The sequence below is a fragment of the Manduca sexta genome, chromosome 23, assembly GCF_014839805.1.
Source record: "Manduca sexta isolate Smith_Timp_Sample1 chromosome 23, JHU_Msex_v1.0, whole genome shotgun sequence".
NCBI classification, from domain to species: domain Eukaryota; kingdom Metazoa; phylum Arthropoda; class Insecta; order Lepidoptera; family Sphingidae; genus Manduca; species Manduca sexta.
In genome coordinates, this window is record NC_051137.1 from 8716623 (window position 1) to 8731803 (window position 15181).

At 31.8% G+C, this 15181-nt stretch overlaps 1 protein-coding gene across 1 annotated transcript; it reads right to left on the reverse strand.

The window, feature by feature from the left end:
* Positions 1-407: 407 nt before the first annotated feature.
* LOC115445996 (transmembrane protein 164) lies at positions 408-13984 on the reverse strand. Its single transcript, XM_030172529.2, has 6 exons — positions 13682-13984; positions 13357-13539; positions 10984-11100; positions 3953-4031; positions 3776-3876; positions 408-3350 (listed from the first exon to the last, which is right to left on the reverse strand). The coding sequence occupies exons 1-6, from the start codon at positions 13814-13816 to the stop codon at positions 3102-3104; spliced, it is 864 nt and encodes a 287-aa protein (XP_030028389.1). The 5' UTR covers positions 13817-13984; the 3' UTR covers positions 408-3101.
* Positions 13985-15181: the final 1197 nt, after the last annotated feature.

Sequence of the window (15181 nt, forward strand, 5' to 3'; positions counted from 1 at the left end):
ACCATGAAGGGGCGGTAAAGAATATCAAAATAAATATTACATAATATCTAATGGTTATAAATATACATTGAGACCTATGAGGGTTTCTATTGTTCCCCCACAGTTCCCTTCCCCAAATATTCCCTTCCAACTTCCTCCATCTATGCACCATAGCTTGCACCATTGTACTATCGGGACGGAGAGGGGTGGGGCGGTCTGCAATCAAATTGCGAAAACTCGTCCACCGCCACCACGACACCACAGTCGTGAAACGAATCACCCTTTTTTGCATCATTAAGATAAAGAAAAAAAAAATCTAATATAAATTAGCTATGTATATAAAACAATATAATTGACTTCAAAAACCACTATAAAGGACAAACAAATAGGTTGATTTAAATGGGATAATAAAATTGAAATACGATGAATGTAATCTGCTTTGAAGGGTTTATAGCATTACGATTATATTATACAATTAACAAATTCTTGAAGTCTGTGCCTAATTTAAAATTAAGTAATGTTTTTGCATAAAGAGTATTTATTAGTGTTATGTTCCCTAATTAGTTTGGCTGGCAAATAATACGTTAGAAATCACTTCACAAGATTAAGATTCACGGAGACCAAAGAATGACTCACAGACAACTTGGCATAATGAAACTAAAACAAAAATATGTTTATGTTGTTTCTTTTTTCGTGTTTTAAAAGTCAATTAACCCAAATAAAAAAAAAAAAAATTTAAAGCAGTTTTGTTTATATTTAATTTTTAAGTACCATGTCGACTAGGCCCACTTATTTATTTTGTACTTACCCACACGGTACACCGCAACAGCTTAAATTAGCAGTCTCATTTTCCAATTCAAACATTTAAAGGCAACCACATAAATCTACGCTTCTTGATAGGGATTTTAAAAGTAATCGGCGTCAATAAGAAGAAAAAATGCTGTTTTTTTTTAATTCTATTCATAAAATAAATTATTGATTTTTAAGTGTCTAAACCCTTAAAATAAAAACAAAAAGAGATAGAAGTGAACCATAATAAAAAACATAACAATTACATATTAAAAAAAAATACGTCATGTAAACCTATTATAATAACAATAATTATTGTTAGGTCATAATTATAGTGTTCTTCCTGAAAACTATATTTGACTATTCTTTATACGTTCATTAAGGACAATTAGTATAACACAATGACGAAAACATATCAAAGGTCAAATGCGGGATCGTCGATTGAATAATTTTATTTGATTCACATAGTATGTATACCTTTCCTTTTCAGAGAAGTTTCATGATATCGATAAAACTACTTTAGGGCTTGTTTTTCGCAGCGCCCATTATTTTCGCGATAAATTTGTTTAATTTTCACTCCCCGTAAAGTAGTTTTATCTTAATGTCAAACATTTGCATTAACATAAGAAATCACACCTGAATTATAATAAATAGAATTATATGAAGTGTGTATAGCTCAGTAGTAATAAAATAGTGAAAACATTAAAAATCCATTAACACCTAAATTGCTGAGAAATACATTGGGGAGTGTTTACGCCGAAAAAACTATGATCTCTTACTCGCCTGTGACGGCGTCCAACCTAGTACAAATCATAACGATTTAGATACGTACTTTAATCTTCTACCCCACACACTGACGCACAAATAACGTACAATTTAAATCAGTGGCCCTAATTGCGTACAATTTTACACACGAATTCATATTTAAGGTATCTAGGTGAGGTGCCACACAGGTGGAGTGCTCGGTTCGGAACGAGTGCAGCGCTATCGTAGCATCGAAAGAGACCTCATTGGGGTAGACGGCGGTTCTGGCGTGCGGGGACAAATTTCTACGAATAGTCGTGAAAGAAATGTGTTGAGTCAGATCGGGAAATCCAAGATACTGCCCATTGCTAGGGGTGGATTTGTAAATAACCATAGCAATACAAGACATGGCCTAAGGTGCCATACGTAGTTAAAGTAATTGCGGCACAAATTATCTGAGGACTCTTTTTTCGTTTCCGCAAGATAGGCACCCAGACATGGGACAGGCGAGGTGGCACAAACTGAATGGTATATATTTAAACCCCGTTTGGGAGATAGGCATTGGACGTGCGTCTATAGCTATGTGTATTTTATTCGCCATACTGCTATTCAGGTGAGCGCGCGCTTTCGATGCGTCGGGATGTGTTTTTGTTTTCTGGGTAATTTTAAAAAGTTTGTAAAGGATACAGGGTTATTAATAGGCGAATTTGAAAAACGTCCCGCTTTAATGGATTGTGTGTGGGAAGCAGTGAATATTCAGATAAGATTTTAGGGAGGGGGACTAGGGAAGAACTTCTTCGAGGTCCTCTGACTTGTAGAGTCGGGCCTTAGGCGACGGCACTGCCGAGTCGATAAGAATCGTTATAAGAGCGCTTTTTGCCCAAGGTGCTGGTTGCTATTTTCTTTGGTATATTTCTAATATTAATGACTATGTCCACCATGGCCGTCATCGGACCTCTTCACGTTTATATATGAAAAAAATGTTTATTCTTCTGTATAAATCAGTTACGGGTCGCGTGTCGGCTAGGTCGAATGACGTTCACATTTAGCTCTCTCTATAAAACAAATTATTGTTACGTGTAATTTAATACTTCTTTCCATTGTTTTATTATTATCTATTATAATATTAAAGTAGATGGCCAAAATATACTAATTATTGGGACAAAACTTCTGTCGCATATCTGTACATTATTATGTACATAATAAATGTGAAACGTCAGATAACTATATTTTAAAACCCATAACAAGCTACTTTTGTAAAAAAATAAAATATTCATTTAGATTTATGATTAATTAAAATTTTGAATGTACAATTATCGTGTATTGTTGTTAGCATTTAGAATAACTGTTTAATTTACACATTACTGTATACATATAAAGTTCGGTGTATCTGCATTTTATACTATTCTTTATTACTTGTACTATCTAAAGCAATTTTCTTATAATATTTAATTCTATCATAATCACCAAAATGAAATGGACGCGATGAAATATCGTTTTTTACTACTTAGGCAATTTAGTTCAACAATCTAGGCACCCTTCAACGGGATTACAGCCTTAGAAAGAAAATGCATATATTCACTATAACATTAATCGTTATGAGTGTTTACAACCTGACGATCAATAGGTTTACTCTCTTGAAGATAATCTTTCATTTGTGGTTTAACTTTAGTCGGTGGAAATTTAGTAAGGCAGAATTCGGCAACGACACAATAAAATTTACAAAGTAACGGACATAATAATGCTTGGTGAATAACTGCAGCCACGCGATACCACGGCCCGTCGAACGGATCCAATATAGCTGGGCAGAGCATGTGGTTTAAATTGACCTGGGCGGGCTGGAACAAAACATGTCACATAAATACATTTTTATTCATCGAATTAGCATACAACCGACTCACTGTAATACTTACTAGTATATTATTATTTATGCAAAGCAGCTACTTTATACGTAAGGTTGAATACAATTTTAGGTAAGTATATATTTTTTTTATAATGTTATAAGTAAACTCCAAGTTTAAAACATTTTTTTTTCTTTTGAATGCTAAAGTTAAACTGTATTTTTCAGATTATTATCGAAATAAATATTTTGAATGTTTATTTTATATAAACCTAATATACGGGATAACGATCTATTATTTTAAGTGTTTTATCTCTTTATGTGTTAATCTAAAACTTCTGGCATACAGACTAAAGTAAAAAGCAAATCACTACAATATCATAGTAATAATAATATAAAACTAATTAATATAATCATACTTACAATTGCGATTATCTGTAATATAACAAAATGATAAAGCAGGTTGAGGCAATAACTGAATATAGACCAATTAATGTCACCCAGCGGTTCTATGTTGTATACACCTAAAACATAATTGTAGACAATTATATTTTTATTTTAGAAATTATAATCATATTATAATATATCATAACTGTCTACCTCCAATTCTGAGAAGATAATATGGAATTATAAACATCATTCCATGTTGGATCCAATAAAGAGCAGCTTCTGCCAGTATCTACAATGTAAAGATTCGTAGTAATGTTTACAAATATCCATATTAAATAAAGAAATTACGAAATCATAATATTAAACTATACGGCGACCTGAAAATATCATAATGTTATATGAAAGTCCAGACATAAGAGAACTATAAATAATCACATTGCGTGTTGCTAAATCGTTATTTTTCTACGAAATTAAATACAATCAATTGGAGGATTACATGCCTTACTTTCACCTTACACTTCGCTTGTTAATATATTTAAATGTAATGTATGATAGGTACCATAATAATAACAAAGGTAATATATGCATTAATGAAATGCGTACTTTTCGGCCGTTCAACTTCTATTTATTAATTTATGCAATGTAAAATACAGATATGTATTTGTTTTTATTTTTGTAACTACTTAAGTTAATTAGAATCCAATATTATTGTGGATTTAACAGTTATATATCGATACCGGAAATTTCAATTGTCGTAAGGGACAAAGCATCACTTTTCAGGAGAGCCAAAAAACATATTTTTTTGTCTTAAATTCATTGTAACTTTTTCATTTGTAATCTGATTTTAAAGGTGTCTAGGGACCACTGATCTATTTTTGTGCTCTTTCTATTAGCTTTATCCAGAATTAACGTAGGGCCACTACTTTCAAAGATAGATGTCCCTTACATCCCACCAAAATGAATAAAACGCCTATACACCCTTAGCTTAGTAAGGTTGCATAGGTTGTAAAGGACATTTTTACACAAATTAAACTAGCGTTTTAGGTAATAAATGTCACATTACCTAAATGTGAAGGGTAATAGAAGGTCCAAACTTATACAATTTTAAAAAATAAAACCCTTACTACATTTTTATTATCTTTTTATTAGAGTAAATCGAATAATAAAAATAACATTCTAAGAACAAATCCAAGTCTTATAATGAAAAATAATGTTCCTGTATAAAAAAAATAAATAAAAAAAAATCCTAATCCAGTATTTGGTACGAACTTTCATAATATTTTTTTCATATTTTCTAAAATAATATCAAGTATCAAAATAATAAGAAATTATTAACATAATACACAAACAATATTAATTATAAATCAATGGAATTTCTGGCACACTTTACCCATATTTGGTAACGAAAGATCAAATACTCTAAAGTATGAAAATACTTATTCATCGTCCTTAGCCTCCTCCGCATTAGTCTCGGGAAGAGCATCTCTACCGAAAGCCAAAATGGTGGCTCTAGGTATTCCTTGTGAATACGCTTCGGTATAATTGCATATTATTGCATAATTTTTCAAATCATTAAATTTATCTACTGATATAGGAAGACGATTTCCATACAATGTCGGCAAAACTATGTTCTTGGGATCTTGGTTTTCTACAACTTCAGCAATTGTTTCTTCGTCTTTTCCTTTCCTTGGCTTTTATCTTTTACCTTGAAATTTCCCATTACTAAAAAATCCTTCTTCTTCTCTCACCTAAGGCTATTATTTGGGGATTTTCATCTTTTTCATAGAATACTTCACCTCTGCAATTTTATCTTTATGATTGTTCAAAGTCATTGTTCGTATCGTTTTTAAATGTGTTTTTGAGTAATTTCAGTGTAAATTTTAGACATCATATTATGTTCTGTTCTGAAATTATGTTTAGAAATGTTCCAAAATATTTTATGGTATGGTTTTGCCCGTTTTCTTACCGATACTGCGTATGCTGGCCATTAGCTTGTAGCCCAAATGATAATTCGCTTGGTCTCCCGTTCAATAACGGCATACATAGAATCAATTGGTATGTATTGATGCCTAGGTAATTTATAATATATCTGTACTCCTTGAATATTGACAGTAATTTTCAAAAAATGACTGCGGTTAGTAGTTGTTATTTAGTTTTTATTCTTCCCTGGGCAAGAATCGCAATAAACATTTTCGATGGAACGGTAATTAATTTTAAGAAGGAATTCACAAACACAAGTGGCAATATCGTTACCTCCACGTTTATCACGTCTACCACTCTCTCTATCTACAAGAAACAATGTCCAATGTTAGTTTGGCTCTCATAGAATGTATGTTAGTGATGTAACGAATATTCGCATTCGCGAATATTCGCATATTTTTGGATATTCGCATTCGCATTCGCAAAATTTCTGCGAATGTTTTGCGAATGTCAATATCAGAAAAAATATATTTGAAGATAATAGTAGACTGCCTCGGTGGCATAGTTCTACTGCATGTGCGGTACGGCAGCGCTCTAAGGTCCTGGGTTCGAATCCCGGATCGGGCAAAGTGATATTTGGATTTTTCTGCTCAGTATCAGCCCGGAGTGTGAAATTTGTGCCCGACATGGCGATAGGCTCGCCCCTGTCACACTATTAGACGGAACACACTTGGCGAAAAGTGTGTGCCCTGGTTGCGCCTTTGCATACCCCTTCCGAGATAATATTCGTAATACTGTGTGTGTAATAGTAGGTTAATAAAATCAAAATCTAAACTAAAACAATATACTTCTACAATAAACTATAAATATAGTCTAAACAAATAAACAAAAATTATAGACTCTCAAAGAAAAATACCTCTCTTTCTTAAAACATACCAATTAATTAACTATTTTTACCATGTTTTAAGTTAGTAATTAAACTTGAGTAGAGGAATATTAAACTTTAAAAATAAACAAAATTATTTCGTTTACTTTAATAAAGCTTAAAAATGTAATTCCCCATAGAACTTGTAACACAATAGCAACTAAGAAATTAAAAGCAATTGAAAGAAACAAAAACAATATATTCTATAATTTTTTATCAGTCTTTACATAACTTTTAATGTTTAGATAATTATCATCTTAGATAATAATAAAATTTAGATAATCATCATAGAAAATTGGCGCCAAATTTGAACAAAAACTAAACATTCGCATTCGCATTCGCGAATGTCGGTAGCAGATATTCGCATTCGCATTCGCATTCGCGAATGTTCAAAAAATGACATTCGTTACATCACTAATGTATGTGCAGTTATAAACGGCATATTTTCTGGAGTAGTATAGAACCATGCTCTCCCCATAATATCGGGTAGTGAGCACTTCGTGTTAACCAAAAATTACTGTTAGTATATCTTTGAGATCAAATTCTGGGATCAAGTAAATATTAAATCTTTGATAGCTAGCTTTTTCTCCGCAAATGAAAATCAATTTCCTTTTTTTCGTCCTTTCTTAACATATCTTCGTTTTCTTTTTTGTGCAGAGTATGCACTTGTCTTATTTTGGCGTATGGAAACGTATATTATAAATTATTATTAAATTTATAGCAATGAATACTTTCTTACTCATATGAATTTAGAATTTTCTGGACAGTTTACTAGATAGATTCTATAGAAATTTGTGATATTTCTATATTCTTGTGCCAATAAAAGACATTAACTATTCTTCTGGCATTAGTGCGATGAAACTATACATAGTGTTTTAAAAGAGTCAAAATAAGCTGTTGCTTCTTCACTATAATATTGATGCTTTACGTCTAGATCCTTCAGTTTTATTTATATAATATTCTTATGTTAGGCTTCTTCTACTTTCTACTAGTTTAGCATTTTTATCTCTTAGTAATGCTTGGTTATTTACATCTTACAATCTAATCTCGCCGGCATCGTGGTTCAAAAAATGCTCAAATAATCTTTGTCCTTTATTTTATGATATTTCATAGCATTTATCTGGTAAATACTAATATATAATTAATGTATAATTTTCTATAATATTTTTTTCTTCTCTTACTTGATCTAATTTCATTTCATTTTCAATCAATTTCAACTCAGTCCAGCATTCTTGCGTTTTTTTATGTAGTTTAACTTTGTTTGCTATTCTTAAGCGCATATTTAATGATTGACTTACTTCTTAATAATTTCGTTTTATTTTTTCGTTATTTGCATGTTTTTGGTGAACCAGACTCCAGAACTGCCTAAAGAATAATCTTCGTCAACAGAAAGAAAATCAACGTGAAATTAAAATTTTTTTGCTTCACCTTTTTTTTAGTAGTAGTTCTAAATTCGACATCAATCGAGCATTTACTTTGAGTGTTGAATCACACCATGGAGAGTGACCGGGAGCAAGGCAGAAGCCGATGTGTTGTGTAGGCGGATACTTCTTACTGCCAAGTGTCTGAACGTAATTTTTCCTTCTGGAAACTTTCCCTAATCCCAATCGTCGATCTTTGAAACAGATTCAATTTGATAACAACCAATGGTACGCATAGATAAAATGATGTAGGTATGTAAAATAATGTGAGAAGCTTTATCAATATAAGGTTCCGATAAAAGCACAGTGCCTACAAGCTGATGAAATCTTAGAGGTTCAACAACAATAACAACTGTCTCTCGCAAAACAGTCCTCGCTGCCGCTTCGGTAATATTCGATGCAACTGCAGCATAGAGCCCTCCTTGATGCCAAAGTGTCTCATAAGACCTATTTTCTCAAATATTTAGCTTCAAAATATCAAATTTGTCAGGGCGTAAGGGATTTTTTTTTAAAGATAGAATTATTTCATATATACCAATCGATAGGGCTCGAAAAGCCGAATCCGGCAATATATATAACTCATTTTCGCCAAAATGTCCCTTACGCCAATTGAAATTTCCGGTATCGATATGTTACCAGCAATATGTTAAGTCCCGTATTCTTTACAAATCCTAGGCAATGTATAAAATGCTTGGGGCGCCCGGCATTCCATACTTACACTACAGAATATACACCCAGCAATTTGTGCAAAAGGAAGTTTATGCTTAAAATATTTATTTATGGCACATGTACACACTTTCAACCTAACTTAACCAACTTGAGAACTTGTACCTATGATATAACTTTTCCAAAGTCTAAAATGTAAGCCGAATACGTCGTAAATACTACAATAATATGGTTTAATTGTCCATGAAGTATTTATAGGTAAGTACGTGCATACATAACATTGTATATAAAGTACAAAATCGGTTTTCTTTACACATTAACGGTGGACCAGCTTTTATTCTATACAAAGCCTGGTTATTGTATATATTGCCTAGGTAAAGTATGTAATGAATGTTCATTCATAATCTTTTATAAACTACCTGGACGGACTAAGCATTGTATACATTGCCCGAACAAAGAATCGCATTATACAAATTGCCGGTGACAAATACACTATCAGTTTTTAATTTATAATATCAGCCTTGTACTATATACTGTCCCACTGCTGGGCACGGGCCTCCTCTACTACCGAGAGCTGGAAAAGCTGGTAAAACATAATTACGTTATTACTAGAAAACGAATCTAACATTATTTATTATATCAAGATGCAATTCTTGTGCGCTCGGTCTCGGCTCCGAATGCACACAGTTAGTGTTATACCGCGTGGTGGTAAATTCAGACTGAGGTCTATAAGGGCCCTACGGACAGTTCCCTCGTTCTCTCCTCCACCGATTCTAGAAGAGGGTATCCTTCCCCTACAATTCCCTTCCAACTATCCTCTGGGCTCCGGCGATAGCTAAGCCGGGGGAATCCAGTATCCCGTTCGCAGGTTTCCACAGAGTAAACTGCAGGAACACCTACTTAAAAAAAAAGCGTTCTTATATCATCTGCATAGATATTCTAAAAAGGTTATTTTATTATTATTATTTGTTATCAGACAGGCAGTTTATTTAACTGATATGTCTGTATCATGTAATTTTCGATTCCGGTTTCACTTCCCAGCAAAATATTTGTCAAGTTTGTTCTTAAACCGGTTAAATTTATTCCAAAATGCATGTATGAATGCGGGTCATTGCGTAATTACGAACCTATTAACCTTTCGATCTGAGTGCTCAATTTCGTTTATAGATCAAGTTAAGTCTTTAAAATTGTCCTCGCATGTATCGGGAATGCGCTTATTACACAATACGGGACAATAGGGATTGTTGGTCTTTAGTTTAAACGTAGATTAAATAGTCTTGCCACTTGCAAATGTGATTAATGCCAAAATATCGCTGTAATAACAATGCAATATCATAATAAACATTATAATACTCGAAACCCTCTAAAACATTTCTATGTACAGGGGCGGCTTTAGGGGGAGGCGAACCGGGCGACCGCCCAGGGCCTCGCGCCTACAGGGGCCTCGCGCGCGGTGCTTTGGAGGACTTTTTTTGCGATCTTACCAAGCAAATTGTTAAAACCGGGGAATTGTTCTTGCGCCGTCCGGGGCAACGCGTTGTATTTTTGATTTCACCTGGGGCCTCGAGCCCACTAAGGCCGCCACTGTCTATGTATGTACAATACTAGATATAATACCGATAATGTCTGGAATTACTGTTCTGATTTGAAAAAATCAACAAATAATGTTAGGTTATTTCTAGCTGTTAACTGTTAGGCTACTTTTACCCGATAATAAAGTTTTACGCGGGCGAAATCGGGATCAGAAGCTAAAATTTTATGAAGTCAACTTCTTGTCAGTGGAAGTTAGAGACTTACACTATACACTATACACACACATAGTACGCTAGTATGCTATTCGATATGTGGCCACACACGTACCAAATACCTAAACACACTTAATTTGGACTTAGAAGTAATAATGTACTCGAACTCCCCTCCCCCTTTTCTCGTCTAACCCTTATGCACTCTGTTTAGTACCCATAATTAACACGCTATTATTAGCTTCGATCATATGTTTGTATGTAACGGAAACTTTGAAGACAATTTGGAAAAAAAAATGAATCAATTTGAATTAAGAATAGTGTAAATAAGAAAAAAATGTATCAATCAATGTAACAAAAGCGTGGGGTACATGGTATCAATAGATCACTGAAAAAGCACCAATTTTTTACACTATTCTCAATTATTTTTAAAAGCATAGTTTACCTACATTCTCATTGAAATATGTAGAGGCCTCAAGAAGATTTGGAGTTTGTAGTAGATACTTACATATATTATTGCTTTTAGACTATTGGAAAAATAATACTATTCATTGGGTTGATACATACTGTTCTAGATGCTGTCTCAGGAAACAAAAATGCTAGAAGTGGTCCATTCAACAAGTTCAAATGAATGCGAAATACTGCAGTTACTGTGTTGCTGGGTGGTGCGGCTAATAAATAAATCTGCAAAATAAAAATTGCTATAATTACAAATTCGTACACGTTACAAAAAAAAGATTTACTGAAAATAAGTATACACATTTGCGCCGCATGGGCTACCGGCGAGAAAGTACAGATTTACAAATAAATTATTTCAAAAATTAATTTTAGTTCTTTTAAATATTTTAAACCACCATTATATTCCTTATTAACAAAATAATATCTGCATTATAAAAAAATTAAGTAAAGTAAAGATAACATTTTGGAGAAATAGGATGTTAACTTTTTTATATTATGTATTGTAAATTTGGTATAGATAGCTTATAAAAATATAGTTGGCATGGCGCTCCATTTTGCTGGAGAGAGGACCTTTAAATATAGAAAATATGACATAAAAAAAAGATTAATACAACAGTCACAAATAATTTGTAGTTTAGTAGTAGTTAAATTTTAAATTGTATTTGAATCTACTAGTTAGTTGTGCCTGTGCCTACCCCTTTAACTGACTTAAACTTTGAAAACTACTTTCTATGAAACTATTTATAAGTTATTGTTGACTGTAAAATTATTCTACTTTTTTTATCTATTTTGTGTATTTCTTTTAGTAAATATTTTAATCTTTTAACTAACATAGTGTATGCTCATAAACACCATATTCTTTATTCACTTGAGACATTCAAGGCCAAAACAACAGATTTCAATTTTCAGTCTTCATCATTTTGAAAATTTTTTTAGGCATGTTGTCCATCTATAACTTAAATAAATTTTTAAGGTATTTCTGAATTCTTCAGAATGCTCCATCAATGGAAGCAGTTTTTTTTTAAATATGTTGTAGAAAATAAAACATCATAGTACTTTTTGTCTAGTGCTAATTAAAGTGAGGAGAATATTCTGTAGTTCAAAAATTTCTGTAAATATAATTGTTTATGTCTTAATAAACGAAACACTGGATTCTAACTATTATGGTCAATAGAAAGGATAGCTATTACTCCAATTTATGTAAAATAAAATCATGATTATAAATTAGTGCTAAGGTTGACTTTCATAAAAAAAATTACAAAAATCTAAATAACTTTTAAACTACACTATTTCAGACAACATAAATAGGGATTTAATTGATGTATATTGAGGCCCTCTAGCAACCTGCTTCTGTCATAATATTATGGTGGACACCTAATTAAGGGCATGCAAACATTTTCAAATAATGTAATTGCCATATAGTTTTATGACACTATATTTACATGGTTAAATGATGGTTTTATGCTAAACAGTACATTACTAATGAATATTCAAAGTAACAAAAACTTTAAAATCCTTTCTGTAAATAATTTTTCAGTCTGGTCATCTAATCAAGGACACTTAATGTTTGCATTCAACTTTCCTGTAGAAAAATATTATTTCTTTAAAAACCCTTTCATAATAAAACATTTAATAAATTAACTATGTGTAAAATCATCACAATTTTCTTTAAATATCAGAATATAGCAGAACATTTAAATTGTACAAGACAAAGAAATATGATGCTGTACAATAAATTAAAACATTCAATACACCAGTCAAAGAAACAAAGACTGAAAATTTAAAACAGTCCTAGCAGGATAGTCTGTTATTACAAAGAGAGGTAATTTTTTGAGGTTTTATATTGATGAAATAAGAATCTGTTTTGGCTAGAATAAAATGCTAGCATTTCAGCAAGGACCCTGGGCTAATGACTTTCTACCATTTATTTAATTTAATGTTCTAATTTTTTTCTGATGATTGTACTTTATTTATTACTGATATTAACAGAGGATTACTAGTATAGTATAAGTTAACATTGGAAATCCCACACTTTACTTACCATCAGGTTCAATAGGGTCAATGCCGTGCAATACTGTGGACATGCAAAAAAAAAAACTAATAAAAATAACATGGATTCAACATGATGTCTCACTAGGTGTATGAATTTTTGAGGTTTAGTTAGATTATGTTTGTCATTAAAATAAATAAAAATATTCATGCATGGGATAAAAGATAACAGAAAAATATTTATTTGGCCTTAATGCTTATACCTATACCAAGCACAATAGATAAAAACGCCATAACCTAATTATTGTACTCTAAAATATCATAAAAAATGATTTGTTAGTACTAATACTCCCTTAGTAAGTAGGTATTTATTTCAATATATTTGATGTTGCATGAATATTGTAAATGTCATTATGAGATTTCTATTTTAATAAAAATAATTTAAGCTTAAGTTACACTTACAAATTCTCTAAATAAAATAAAATTACTTACTTGCATTAAAGTAGTTACATGGCAAGGATTTAATAAATAAATAACAGTATGTGACGCAAATTTAAAACCAATTTCCATTCCCCATAGCAAGGCCAAGAGGATAACAAGAAACCTTTTGCCTCCTCTGTCACTTTTCGTATAATTTACATCGTGAGGAATTTTTAATTTGGGATATGTCTTAATCTGTAAATAAATTAATAAATTAACAGCAATTTTTTTAACGTAATTACAAGAATGCAGTTATTGAACTAATTAAATTATGCCGATATATGGCTTTTTACATTTAGATAAATAATTTTGTTTAGAAATATTTTATTATACGAACCAAGACATAAATACATATAGAAGTCACGATAATCGTCTCAATAATCTTTCGTTGAGGCGTTAAAAAATAAGCGCACTCAGGGCCAACATTTCTAGGAACAGCTCTGTTTGCACCACTGTAAGCCCACTCGAACATGGTTCACAAAAATTGCGTAATAAATTAAATTAAACACAACATTCAAAAATGTTCTTTAAATAGATTTCTTGCTTTCAAACATGCAAATATTCAAAGAATACATTTATTACAAATTACAATGTTTTAATATTTCGTTTCCCGCTAATGACAGTGATTTTATTGAATCAGTGTTGCCATTCTACAAAATTTAAAGTTACCAAACAATATGAAAATTACGCTCGAGATAAGGGGAAAAAATCTTACAAGCTAGACATTTATACCAGAAATTTATATTATTTAATATCATTTACGTAGACCTAGCTCTAGCTCATACCTCTTCCGATCAGCGGTAGAAGTGAGGGGTATTTGTCGCAACAGTTAAATATAACAGGTGTGAAAAAATAACAAACAGTAGCTGTTACCAAATAATGAAAAAACAGTTCCATTACACACGAGGGCAAAAAATCTTTTGAACAGTAAGTATCACAATATTTTTATAATTGTTCTCTATATTTTTATAATTAAGAAAGATACATATCGTCTGTTACTGATAACAACCTGTTACACTCCGTACCATTTCGTTATGATCGTTGTATCATAAATAGATCATTTATACTCTAATGAAAGTACTTAAAGAATCTAGACACGTCCAAAGGACCAGGGCCAGATGCAGTACCAGGTATATTTATTAAAAAAACAGTTATATCTACTAGTAAAACTCTCTGTATTCTATTAAAAAAATATTTCAGCAAAAGGTATTTCCCAGACATAATATGGAAGTATGCATTCATTTCTCTCATACATTAAAACGAGTTGAAGTCCAGGGTCACCATGAATAATATTATGTAGATACTATATTATTATCAACTCCATGGAAGTCACCAACTAAAGACCTATTTCGATCTTCTGTAGAATATTAAAGCTTTTCGAAAGATTAGTGCATAGTACAATTTGTCTTAACCGTCGATATATATGTATTACGTGCTAGGTCTGGCGTGTCTGGATGTGTCTGACGTATTGTGGTAGGTAAACGTTTATTTGGTTTAAATACTTAATAATTATCATGATATAATAGCTGAAATATTTCAAATTTATGTGTTGACTCTTTCGGAATCTGTGTTGAGCAAGGCTTGTGTTATATGTTGCAAATCACAAACAAGCCAGAAAAAATACGTATGACTCGGTGCCTTTCCACAGGTGAATTTTCCAGCAGAATTCAAGATATGCTTATGACATCAACTAGAGTTTCCACAAGAAGTTTGGGTTCTTTAATTTTATTTTAATTCAAAATGTATAAATGATTTCAATAATTATCATTGGAATGCAACAAAATGTATTTAAATGAAATAAATAGTTTTGATTTTTCTTGGCTTAAATCGGGTAATT

Bases quoted from the DNA above. Each gene is read 5' to 3' on its own strand.
- LOC115445996 (XM_030172529.2), bottom strand. From the start codon at position 13,816: ATGTTCGAGTGGGCTTACAGTGGTGCAAACAGAGCTGTTCCTAGAAAT. The intron at 11,101-13,356 runs GTAAGTAATTTT...TTTATTTTGCAG, and splicing joins ATGTAACTACTTTAATGCAA to ATTTATTTATTAGCCGCACC. The intron at 3,351-3,775 runs GTAAGTATGATT...GTTTTGTTCCAG, and splicing joins TATTACAGATAATCGCAATT to CCCGCCCAGGTCAATTTAAA.